Consider the following 13,603-nt stretch of genomic DNA (forward strand, 5'->3'; position numbering starts at 1 on the left):
ATAAAGACCATAATGACAATTCAATAGTAATGTGTTTTTCACATATCGTCTTCAATATTTATCAAAAACCGATAGTGGATACTACAGTTTCAAATTGTACATGCACTAATTGCAATGACCTTAATCAGAGTTGCGAAAAAGTTTGTACCTGTGGTGTCTTAAATGCACGAATATTTTTTTCCTCGGGCCGAGATGGTTTGTTTACTTCATACAGAGACTCAGGTTTTCACAACCCCAGCATCTACCAGGAAGATAAAAAAAATGAATAACATAACAGTCCATATCAAATTGTCTAATCTTGTATTACCTATAAACTAAATTATGTATCATCCATAATTGAAATATAACATGAATCTCAGCTGTAGTGCTATTTTGTATTAGTTTACCTTAGTTATCTGGACGTAATCAATATATCGCACGGCTTTCGCCAGGATCGGCTAAAGGAATGCTTAAGTAGCTTATTAACCACTTGACTAACATTAGCTAACTACATGTAGTTTTGCTAGTTTAAATAATAATTATTTTATGTCAAACAGTAATAGGAAGTCCAGATGAAAACAAGGAATTAAGATTGATATTCGGTAAAACAAGCGATAAAGTTTGGCATAAAGGGTCATTGCCTATTTTTTCTTTTCTTTTATTATGTATTAATAGGGATTAATCAATTCTTAATTCTGAAGACATCTGCGAAATTTTTACTCCGAATTATCTCTCCTCGTTTACTCGTTAGTCGTTTTCGGAGATAATCCGGAAATCTTTTGTGTCTGAGATATGACAGTAAAAAAATCAGATGCAACCATTTGAGACAAAGGCAAAGCATACCGATTCTGTCTAATGTGATGTAAACATCCTCTATTGGCAGCTAGCTTTGTCGTGGAAGTTTTGTTGAAGGGGGAATCTGGCATTGTCTTTTGTGTTTTTAATTAATATGAATGTTTCTGCTGTCATGTTTGCCTGTGGCGTGGCCGTCTTGTTGTTTCTATTTGTTTTGACATATAATATTTTATGGTTGTTAACTTTAATTCCTTTCTCGTAATTGTTCTAAATAACAATAGCAATGCTTTTGCAAATGTCAGTGTCACATGTCTATTGAACAGATTGCCTCTCAACCAGGCTATTACAGTTCTACCCGACGGTCAGGTAGTACCCGACCACAAAGTTTCTTCAATCGCAATCCGAAGGGAAATTTCCAGTTGAACAGTCCTTCGAAAATGCCAATTAAGCATGTTGTATTAGACAATTTGATTTTGGGTCACTACTTGTTTGAGTTGTATATACAGTACAGTGTATATACTGTATATGCTATTGAGTTTTTGTTCAGGTTTGTTAGAATACAAATACGCAATCAGCACACTATAAAAAACAAGAATAATTCCTTTTATTTTTATTTTAACCTGTGTTTTTATCTAATTTGATCCAAAAATAATAGCGGCATTCATTTTTTTCGGCGTTATACTAATAGACGTAACAGCCGGGACAATTAATGGAATCGCTAAACATTGCCAACTACAGGGAAATACAAAATGTAGGTCCTCAGTAGCATCGTTTTTGATCGATTTTATAACATTTTATTAATTTCATCGTTTTATTTGAGTTAATTCTACCATATTCCATTAATATTTTATTGGGAAAAAGTCAAAACAGAAACGAAAATGGTCATTGCGCATTCACACTTATTGCACATATGTAAACCAGTCCGGCTAAAATGTATTCCTACTACATTTTGTTTGTGTATTGTTATGAAGGTGGCTAAGGCCGTGCCAAGAACTGTCTGACACTTTCCCAAGAAAACGGCTGTTCTCTCTCCGATGTCACTCCAAGGTTAAAGTATGACCAAATGCATTTTTTCAATTATTTGGTGCTTTAACAGATGAAATGAAAAACAATCATAAGGTAAATATAAAGAAAAAGAATTTTATTTTTTCAACAGTCGTGAGGTCATAACAACATTGGCTTTCTGGACATATTTACCATGAATCGCTAATGCAAAGAGTGTGAAAATAAATATGTTTGAAAAAAGAAACGTTTTAGGAGAAGATGTTGAAGATTTTTCGTTCAAAGTCCATATTCCACCTCTGTAACAGGCAGGGCCCCAATAGGACTACTACTAGGGCATCATTGTACTATGAAAGATGCTTGTAGTGAAACTTTTGGATAAATGTTTTGTTAAGCAACTACTCAAGCGATTGATAAACGTTGTTCATAATGGATTTATGCGAACTTAGGAAATCCAATCTAAGCGAAGGTTAACCTCCATGCAAAGATCATTATACCAAATTTAGTCACTTAGTTGATAATTTTTACCAACGTTGCCCCAATACTTTGGTGGAAAAGGTGGTTATCAAAAGAGCTTCCGATTATAGCTATTTGATCCTGCTGATTTTGTTGGGATTTAAGCTGAAGCGATATGTTGTAAGTGAATGTTTGGCTTCAAATGACATGTCTTCTTACATTGTGTTGGATTCTCGTTCATTACTGCAAATAAGAAAGTAAAGTAGTTGATAAATATGCGAAGGAAGCACTCAACGTGTAGCATGCGCAGTAAAACCATATTAAACAGATATATTCCTCCGATTATAAATCATTGATATCGAATTTGATAAAAACCGAGCTGACATGACCAGTGGTCTTACAAGGTAAGCAAATGTGATAAAAAAAAAAGAGCTAATCGTCAAGGGGACGTTGGCCACTCATAATTAACACATACATTTTAAAAGTAGCATCCTCCCTTTTGTCATGCCTATGATAAACCTTTTGCCGTCAACCATTAATTTATTATTGAATGTCATGATTTCAAACAGTTCCACGATATATTTTTAACGTTTATTTACGTCCAATAGACCTCTACAGGGTCAATCCAGCAATTCTTCAGAGGGTAAGGTGATTAATCATCTTGATACCAAATCCATTATTCCTTCAAAGAGCAAGTCCCGTGATCCTTGAGCGAGCCAGCCCCGTGCTCCTTTAAATGAGTCTGACCTGTTCTCCTTGAGCGAGCTAGCCCCGTACTCCTTTAAATGAGTCAGACCTGTTCTCCTTGAGCCAGCTAGCCTCGTATTCCTTAAGTAAGCCAGTCCCGTACTCATTGAGTGATCTAGTCTGTACTCACTCCTTAAGTGAACCAGCCTCGTTAACCTTAAGTGAGTCATCCCGTTCTTCTTAAATTAACCAGCCCCGTACTCTTGGAATAAACCAGCCCCGTACTCCTTGAGTGATCTAGTCTGTACTCCTTAAGTGAACCAACCTCGTTAAACTTAAGTGAACCAGCCCCGTACTCTTGGAATAAGCCAGCCCCGTACTCCTTGAGTGATCTAGTCTGTACTCCTTAAGTGAACCAGCCTCGGAATGAGCCAGCCCCATACTCCTTGAGTGATCTAGTCTGTACTCCTTAAATGAACCACACTCGTTAAACTTAAGTGAACCAGCCCCGTAGTCTTGGAATGAGCCAGTCCCATACTCCTTGAGTGATCTAGTCTGTACTCCTTAAGTGAACCAGCCTTGATAAACTTAAGTGAACCAGCCTTGATAAACTTAAGTGAACCAGCCCCTTACTCTTGGAATAAGCCAGTCCCATACTCCTTGAGTGATCTAGTCTGTACTCCTTAAGTGAACCAGCCTCGTTAAACTTAAGTGAACCAGCCCCGTACTCTTGGAATGAGCCAGCACGGTACTCCTTGAGTGATCTAGTCTGTACTCCTTAAGTGAACCAGCCTCGTTAAACTTAAGTGAACCAGCCCCGTACTCTTGGAATGAGCCAGCCCCATACTCCTTGAGTGATCTAGTCTGTACTCCGTAAGTGAACCAGCCTCGTTAAACTTAAGTGAACCAGCCCCGTACTCTTGGAATAAGCCAGCCCCATACCAGCCTCGTTAAACTTAAGTGAGCCAGCCCCGTACTCTTGGAATAAGCCAGCCCCGTACTCCTTGAGTGATCTAGTCTGTACTCCTTAAGTGAACCAGCCTCGTTAAACTTAAGTGAACCAGCCCCGTACTCTTGGAATAAGCCAGCCCCGTACTCCTTGAGTGATCTAGTCTGTACTCCTTAAGTGAACCAGCCTCGTTAAACTTAAGTGAACCAGCCCCGTACTCTTGGAATGAGTCAGCACGGTACTCCTTGAGTGATCTAGTCTGTACTCCTTAAGTGAACCAGCCTCGTTAAAATTAAATGAACCAGCCCCGTACTCCTTGAGTAAACTAGCCACGTACTCCTTTGGTGTGCCAGTCCCGTTACCATTGGTGAGACCCAAACTTTACTCCTTAAGTAAGCCCGCCCGTACTTTTTAAGAGTGCCAGCTTGTGCTCCGTGAGTTAGCCAGCCCGTATTCGTTAAGTGACCTAGCACGTACTCCGTAAGTGAACCATCCCCGTACTCCTTAAGTGAGCCAGCCCATTCTCCGTCGGTGAACATGCCTGGTACTCCTCAAGTGTACCAGTCCAGTACTCCTCAAATATATTAGTGCGCAACTCCGTACTCATTGAGTTAGCCAACTGGTACTCGTTGAGCGAGTCAGTCTAGTACTCTACTTGAAAGTTTGGAGAACTTCTATTTCAAGGAGAAACGATAATTATAATTTTATATACATATAACTTTTTTTTATTGAAAATTAAATTTTAACATGAAATATTAAAGGAAACACCAGTCCGCATATAACTCGGTTGTGGTAAGGAGGTTGCACTCCCAAAACAAAGCAGAATTGTCAACTTGTCGTTTGTGTAACACCATTACCGAGAGTACATGTACAATCACGATGTGCCGCCGCGAAATTCAAAACAGGGAAGGGTGTGTCCAATTGGAAAGTCGGAAAGCCAACATCGACGCCGGGGTGACATCATAAGCTGTCTCTCTTCTTCGAAGAGACGAGCTGAAAACTAGGTTCCCTTGTTTTTATATAAAGGTATTTCTGGCGATTTTTATAGGACTAGACCAACCACTGTTGTCGGAGGGCATGGAGACTCCTAGGCCTACTGGATGCTGAGCAGATGCGAGCCCGCGCGCCGGTGTACAGGTGATTTTGTCCAAAATATTTGTACCGTGCCTGGCCACGTGAGCGCTTTCTCATTAGCATATCTTGCTATCATATAATAGTGAAATGATATCATATAATGATGAAATGATAGCATATAATGTGGAAGCGCTGTCATATAATGGCAACGTGTTGTCATATACATGTTATTGTGTATTGTCATCATATAGTCTTGATTTATAACAATGGTGAAACCACGTCATATACTGATAAAATAACATCATATAATGAAAACATCCGATCATATGATAAAAAAAAATCATATAATATAAAACTCGTACAATACTATAGCAAAATGATATCATATAATGGCAATATCACATCATATAATGATGAAATGATATCATATAATAGTAAAATCAAATCATATAAAGGCATTTATCATATAAGGCAGCTTTGGGGTCCCATATGATCGCAATGTATATATATAAATAGATGGATGCGAAATGCATATAAATATTACAGCATTTAAACTCATACCAACTGCGACAGAAAATTCAAATCTTTAATCGAATCAACAAAACATAGTTCACATGATACATTGTGTTATTGCAACGTCACTAGATATATAACATATATAAAGTAACAAAATGACGAAGAATCGTATGACCGGGCCTCGAACGCACGATCTACCGTTTGGTAATATACATACATACACACACTCACACACACACACCCTCACTCACACGCACACCCACACACACAGACAAGCGCCTATATAAGGTATCCCACCACTACCCACCCACCAACCCATCTCCCAACTCCAACTCCCTCACTAGATCTAGAGGATATCATGCCTTTATGAGATATAACGCCAGCACCTGCCCACCTACATAAGATATAATATTAGCACTCTCACTTATGAAGAGAACATCAGGCATCCACCTACCCGTCTAATGAGGTAATATGTTGATGTCTTAAATATGAGGTAATTGAGGTTTATAAATTAAGCAGCTTCATGACGGATACGTAAGTAATGATATCGGAATGATTATGAAATTATAACATTATAATTATTGACTAGAATGTTAACGATAAAATGTCAAAATAAATGCGGTTATAAAACAAATGATAAGCATCTCAGTACCAATACGGCATCAACAGTTTCCGTTCATAATTTACTAATCACATACACGACTTTAAGAGTTAGACAAGAATTCTTCGAATGCGTAATATTACAAATTATATGTAAAAAAACATTATGACGTCATTGACGTCCATAACATAAATAGTATTTTTGTAGAGAGAAATATGTATGTCAAAAGTTAATGGTAAACAATAGCAGCAATACTATATTATAATCATTAACGTTGTGCAACCTAGATATGGATGTGTTATTGATATCATCTGGAATGGTTATATTCAAATTTGTCATATTTCTCGGGGGGAAATGAGCTCATATCGACAGTTTCTGATCAAGGCAAGATTAAATTGGCACATTAGAGATACAGTCCTCTCTGCATAAGACATATTCACACGAGATAAAAGCTGATGACTGCGTATCGAGATAAATAATGTCAGTAGTTTGGTTGTAATCAGATGTCAGACAGGAGACCACCACATGGAGATCATTGTGACGGTAGTAACATCGACACATCAGGGACACCACTGTTTTCACACATGGCGTGATGGGCATGTACTTTTCCTTGTATATAGCCCTTTTCCTGGGTAAGCCGCCGTAATTGTTCTCTCAGTCTTACATTTTCTGTTTCTAATTGTTTAATTCTCTGTAAAAAACAAGAAACGTGCGTTATTTGATGTTTAATAAGGGATTCTCCGTATATAACTATTTCGCGTAATTTCAATTGTTCCTTGCTATTACAACTATATGTAGCGCTAGCTCGCACATAATGACAAAATATCCCATGGTGTCCGTACAGTAGGGCAAACACAAACAATTACTGCAGCATACACTTATAAAGTGTATAATCGTAACTATGAAGATTTTTAAACAAATGCAAAACCAAAATAAAACAACACTAAGCTGAAATCAGGAAAGAGTTTTTCATAAAGCGATTACATAGATACAAAGACGATTTGAAATGTAGAGAAAATTTAACATACAAAATGTATGTTCAACATAATGTCAGTTGTATTTAAATGACAGAAGAATATATAAACTGGATTTAAACACACAACATTCTTTAACAAAAATCAGCAAGTACAAGAAGACAACACGTTCTCCTGACAGACGCAATGAGTAGAGGTAGTTCTTAACTATACATGTTGTTCACATTTACTTGATACTAAATAAAACAAAACATGGATATTAACACCGAGTGTATTATATACCAGTTTGACTATTCTCTGAACAAGTCAGTGGATTCAATGAGTGTGGAAACTGGTCGACATTATATTGCCAAGGGGTCAACAATTGTTCCTTTGGGGGCGGAGGCCTGAATGCTTTGAAACATATACATTCTGCTTATAGCAGCATTTAAGCGGCAAAATACAACTCAATATAAAATATTTTTTGCTGAATACCTATTCATTACTTTCATTAGCAGTTCGCAGTATAATTTTGATATGGTATATCACAAAAATAATTTTATGACGAATTGTGAAGTAGTAAACTTGTAACCGGTTAACTAAATATTGGAATCTATGAATAAGATATCATTGTTTCGAAATCATATATTTATGGGGTTTGAGATTTCCTATTACGCCACGTTAGATGTTTCTTTAACTATAATGTAGATGTACCTGTTGAAAACCACGTGCTAATTCCGCTTGTTTCCGGCGGAATTTCCGAGCAGCCCTTCGGTTCTGTTCTCTTCTATTTTCTTTCTTTATAATTTCTTCGGGACTAAGCTGTAAAATAGTAGCAATTAATTGATTACCACAACACGTTATTATCCACAGATAGTCTTTTGGATACTTTATCGATGAAATAATTTAATTTAATGATTCAATGAAAAAAATGTAAAGCAGAATAAATGTCCTAAAGTTTATCCACAAACAGGCAGTAGGAACTAAGCTACATCATCAACATTGTGGGACAACATAAAAAGAAAAAAAATGGGGTAAATTAATTGTGACATTAAGATTTGAACTGGCCCACCTCCTGTTTGGTTGGGGGTGTGAATTGTACGGTCAGTTCTGTCTTGCCCTCAGCTAGTCGTCTTTTTTGTATGGTACATTTAAGTTCTTCCTTAAGTATAGGCAGTATGCTGTCTGTATCCTCACAAGCACGTACGGCTTTAGCCAGCTCCTCGTCCACTGGACCACAACTATGGGCAGTATTCATTATGGCTGGAAAGGTGAAGGGCATATGTTATAAATATATTAACAGTTTATTGTTTTCACTAAAATAATTCACATCTCAGTTTAAGAATTCCAACCTGCAGGCAAAACGTCTAGAGGTAGTAATTAAAACATGTTAATTGTCGATGATAGCTCCCTGGATTTGGCCAAAACTAACCTTGTTGACATGTAGATGGTAAATTATATAGTATTGAATAGACCTGTGCGTAACACTTGTGTTTGAACGGTTTTACTTTCTACTGTCTTCCAAGCACCTTCGAATCGATGGTGTTTTCAACAATATAAAAAGAAACGTAAGCACTTTATCTATTTTTAGAAATGATGAAACTACTATCAAAATAACTTTTGTCACAAAAACTCTATGTCACATATAAATAGATATGACTTTTCTGCTAAAACAACCAATCAGAAACAACTTTAAGCTATACATGGAACATTGATATAGCGAGATTTTAATATGAAAGTCTTGAAATAACCTATAAGAGGACGATATCAGTTTTTTAAATGATAATCAAAGTTATTGTTACAAACAGATGATAGATACTTTGGAGCAGCAAGTTGATATGACCTAAGGGAAGCAACTCTGATAAATTATTTGATTTGAACACATGGCCATCGAAGTGAATATTAATATATTACTGCTACCTGTCTCGCAAGACAAAGTGCCATGGATATTTTTCTTTCTTTCATGACCGCAAACCCTAACGTTAACAATGGAAATGGTTACTCGGCGAACATTCCTTTGTCATAATTAGAGAATAAATAACAGGATTCATATAAGGTGACTGTGTGATGTTTATCGAATTTTTGTCATTTTTGTCATTTTTGTCGTGCAACCGTAGTTAACTATTGTTGTATATGATTTGCTGTCTGTATTGATTAAAGCAGCTAGATGCTCGCAAGGAAAACACTTAATAGAAAAAATCGTCCATACGTCCATATTGATGGAGAGTAAAACAAGTATCACAGAATACACAACATGATAAAGAAATATTTAAGTTAGTGTAACTAACTATAGCAGACAGATCAAAGACTATAGTCGAATATATATTTAGGAAACGAAACCTGGCAACAGGTGGAATCATATAGGCGATAAACCAGTAACTTATCAAAATAGAGGAGTTAAGAGTAAAGCTGTTGAATCGCATGAAAGCTTATTGTAATTAACACCATGAAACAGTTAGAAAAAAAATTTTTTTAAAAACAACAACAATAAATTTGACATTACTCAGAGCAAAAATTTCCTATGAAAAATGCATACTGAAGAATTTCACATTGTTGTAACTTATTGTATATCATTAGTTTCTTGTATACATTATGGATATCAATAAGATAACGGATTACTATTTTCTAATTTTTAACAATTGATGACCTCTGTCAATATATTCAATTCATGCACAACAGTTTTGCACAGTATAATTAATGTTTAACTAATAATCATTTAGTACGTTATATCGATGATAAATATTATGTACATCAAATAGACAAAATAACAATCTATCACCAATTTGACCCATGTCAATTAAGATGAATATGATAATATTTCCATATAGATAAAGGAAAAGCTATTTTATTATATGTATATCAAAATGCTTATTCGGTCGATTAGTTACTATAACGAGGATACTATATGTGATATTTTAATGAATTGTAAGGTTGGGTTATATCAGAATATCAGGGTACTATACACCAATGATAATGATCCATAAGCAGTTGATACTTTTTGGTTTATTATTAAACAGGATATAAAACTTGTATATAATAATATATTAATGTGCAATAAATTATTTTATGGAATAAAATCATTAAAATGGTACAAAAAGGGATATAATGGGTGCAGAAATCCGTATTAATCATCTACGTTCTGTGTAGACATTTGTATTTTGAAACTGGCATAAAAACAAGATTGATTGTATTGTGAAACTGACATAAAACTAAATCAATATTGAATTGTGTAATTCGCATTAAACAAAAATGAAATTGTATTGTCAAACTGGCATAAAACAAAAACAAAGTTTTATCGGGAAAAAGGCATAAAACTAGAAAATCAAGTTGTATTGTGAAACTGGTATAAAATAAAATAAGCTGTATTTATGAAAGTTGCGTAAAAACCAAAAACTAAGTTGTACAGTGAAACAGGCATAAAACTATTAAGTTATATCGTGAAACTGGCTCAAAACCCAAAATAAGTTATATTGTGAAACTGGCATAAAAACAAAACTTTAGTTGTATTTTTAAACTGGCATACATGATACTAAGTTGTATTGTGAAAATGACGCAAAACTAAAAACAAGATTGTGTTGAGAAACTGGCATGAAAACAAAAGTAGAGTTATATTGTGAAACTGGCATAAACACAAAAATTAAATTGTATTGTAAAATTCGGATAAAAATGAATCTATTTTGAAACTGGCATGCATATGTGTATAATGGTATGTGTGGATGAACATGATTCTGATAATCCGAGGGAGCGACAAGAGATTAAAATAATTTCGATTTTCTTTCCTCTATTGGGTTGGCACAAAATAAATGCCGTTAAGGGAAAGAGTGTTTATATTCACTTGATAAATTAGCACAGCTTTACACTCGGCAGCTCTAGAAACAAGCGAGAAATGCTGAATGAAATAAAATTTAAATGCTAAGATGAAATGAGGACAACATGTATTGTTATTATTTTTGTAATATTGTATATGATATAAGACTTTACAAAATGTTATGATTAATATCAATATAGCGCTGGTTTTGAACGGCGTCTACACAAATGGGCAGGAATCAGTGTCTTTATTCCCTTAATGATATGGTATGTCCTAACTCACCTTGAAGGTAACACATTTCTCACATTAAGTCCGATTCATGTTAACACTGCTTATCAATAGATACAGATGACTTACCCCCATTACAACAATGAGTGGTGTTAAATGTCTTTAAGTTATCGTGTAAACATTCCAAGGCTCTTTCTATGCGATGACACAAAAACACTTCCACATTGGATTCCTTTTAACTCATATAGCGACGTTGGATTCACTTACTTCCTTAAATCATTTAGAAATTTCCCCAATATTGTTAGTTCGAATAATTTGTCAATTACTCGGGAAGTGACGTTAGGTAATAGTACTTTCATTGGCGACTAGTAAAACGCTAAGTTTTATTTTTAAAAAACACATGACGTTTAATCATTGCTCATTAACACGTAACGTCCTATAGATCCTTTATAAAGTGCGAGTGGTTTATAGAGATGGTACTTTGAAGCTTAGAGAGTTTAACTTGGCTAATTGTTTTAAATCATTAAGTAAGTATATGTTTATCAATTAATAACCATCATCAACTGAATAAACAATAGCCTTGCTTACCTGCCATTATCATCTTGCTCAAGTCCCGTTCATCGATGCGACGGCTAGACAAACACTCTGAATGTGATAAACTGTTTATGAAAGTGGTATACTTGCAAATAGAGGGTCGTGTGACGTTTACTGTGGTGCTCGCGTGTGTATGAAGTCGGCTGTGTATTCCTAATTGACCCGTATTTAGTCACCACGACTTGGTGATACAGCAACATCAAGGAGGCAGCCTATCGGGTAGCAATTGAGTACCAATCGACAAATACATAGTATTGAACATTTAGGTTTTTAATAATCCTCGAACCGAATTACTTACCTTCCGGCAAACGAAAACGAAAACCAACACTTACTTTTATCACCGAATGAAAACGAAAGGCAGCTTAAACCTGATCGATAAACTGATCACGTGCCTCTGACCTTTGCTATAAAAATCCATATCAACACGGAACTCTACGTAAGTCTGTCTCGGAAAAAAATCCAAGAGTGTTTCGTCAGTTCTATGTTAATCTGGATTGTCCGAATAGCTTACATCAGGTTTGAAAATTTGCAAGCGTCTAAAGATAAAGCACACCTCAGGACAACATACTGATTACGTGTTACAATATGCATTAGTATGCTACCACTGCAGATGAAAGGTATTGTTGTGGTACTTGTTCCTATTTGTTTATTATATATTCTAAACCTGTCCCCCGAAACATACCCTTGGTTAAATATAATCTCGATTCTGATACAGGTAACATATTTCATTAACATTTCGCTGATGGTGTAACTACTATACTAGAAACTTGGGACACTTATCACAAATATAACTATTGATGGTCGGGTGACACAGTGGTCGTACACTTGCCTTCCACCAAGGTGGCCGGGGTTCGATTTCCCGATTGGACGTGAAAAGGTATGGAGTCACCTGTCTAACAACATGGGTTGTCTCCGGGTACTTTGGTTTCTTGCCACATGAAGACCACTGGCGCGCTTCCATCCAGACCAACAAGAGTGATTACTATACGTTGATACGTTGCTTCAAAATTGTTATAAAAATAAATAATATTTTTAATATCATGGATGTGATTACTGTTAGACATTCGGGATATCTCACGGTTAGACGTGGTAGTGATATCTATAATCAAATCTTATTATATCTTTATTTACTAAAATAGATTAATAAATGAAGTGCAGACTATTTATATTTATCGTAATATCACACACAAAAAAAAGTTTGTCAGAGTGATAATTTATCTGTTTATAGCTATCCATGTATATAGCATGGATACAGTTTTGATAGAATCATTGCATAATACGTTTGGAATAGAAGCAATGCAATCAGTATGATGCTCTGTTACCACGCAATATGCAATAAAAAGAATTCAAAGTGTTTTTTATCGGATCATTCGGAACCATATGCAAATATAATCTTTCTTCGTACATGTTTCTACCTTAATCTTAAAAAAAACTGCAACCATGAAACTCGGCGCAATTTGTTATAACTTTAATTAATAAATAAGTATTTTTGATAGCATTCGGTTAAAACTCGTCCACAGGAAATACTATCTTTACATCAGCTGCCGATTTACTGATAAAAACACATTGAATTCGTCTTACTAATTGTGTTTTGGCAGTGCTCTTTGTGTGAAACAAACACCTTTATAGTTATTTACAAAAAAAAGCAATGTTTCTGAGAATATACACTTATGTTTCTGTCTACTACTGGATATGCTGACGGTGTAGACGACACACTTACGTATATAACAAGTGTCCGGAACCGTTACATACTTACCACATGTTTACTAACAGAATATATACACCGTTTCCGAGAATTCACGTCTGACGATATACAGTTTAAAAAGATATATAATAGATAATGTAGGTCAACAGTTTTAAATTAAACGTTACATTTCCAGTACAATTTTAGTATTTGTACATTGCGATCTACGGTGGTATGTATCTTTAAATCTCTAGTGACCGACCCCCTTCCATTATCT

At 35.5% G+C, this 13,603-nt stretch overlaps 1 protein-coding gene across 1 annotated transcript; it reads right to left on the minus strand.

The window, feature by feature from the left end:
* Positions 1-5,783: 5,783 nt before the first annotated feature.
* On the minus strand, positions 5,784-8,477 carry LOC117323861 (cyclic AMP-dependent transcription factor ATF-3-like). Its single transcript, XM_033879363.1, has 3 exons — positions 8,085-8,477; positions 7,727-7,834; positions 5,784-6,750 (listed from the first exon to the last, which is right to left on the minus strand). Exons 1-3 carry the CDS (start codon positions 8,292-8,294, stop codon positions 6,592-6,594), a joined length of 477 nt encoding a protein of 158 aa, XP_033735254.1. The 5' UTR covers positions 8,295-8,477; the 3' UTR covers positions 5,784-6,591.
* Between the last annotated feature and the right edge of the window lie 5,126 nt (positions 8,478-13,603).

The sequence above is a fragment of the Pecten maximus genome, chromosome 3 (genome assembly GCF_902652985.1).
Source record: "Pecten maximus chromosome 3, xPecMax1.1, whole genome shotgun sequence".
Lineage (NCBI taxonomy): Eukaryota > Metazoa > Mollusca > Bivalvia > Pectinida > Pectinidae > Pecten > Pecten maximus.

Excerpts from the sequence above, each read along its gene's own strand:
- LOC117323861 (XM_033879363.1), bottom strand. The coding sequence starts at position 8,294 with ATGCCCTTCACCTTTCCAGCCATAATGAATACTGCCCATAGTTGTGGT. Across the intron at positions 7,835-8,084 it reads CACCCCCAACCAAACAGGAG|CTTAGTCCCGAAGAAATTAT; the intron begins GTGGGCCAGTTC and ends ACTATTTTACAG. Across the intron at positions 6,751-7,726 it reads TAGCACGTGGTTTTCAACAG|AGAATTAAACAATTAGAAAC; the intron begins GTACATCTACAT and ends TGTTTTTTACAG.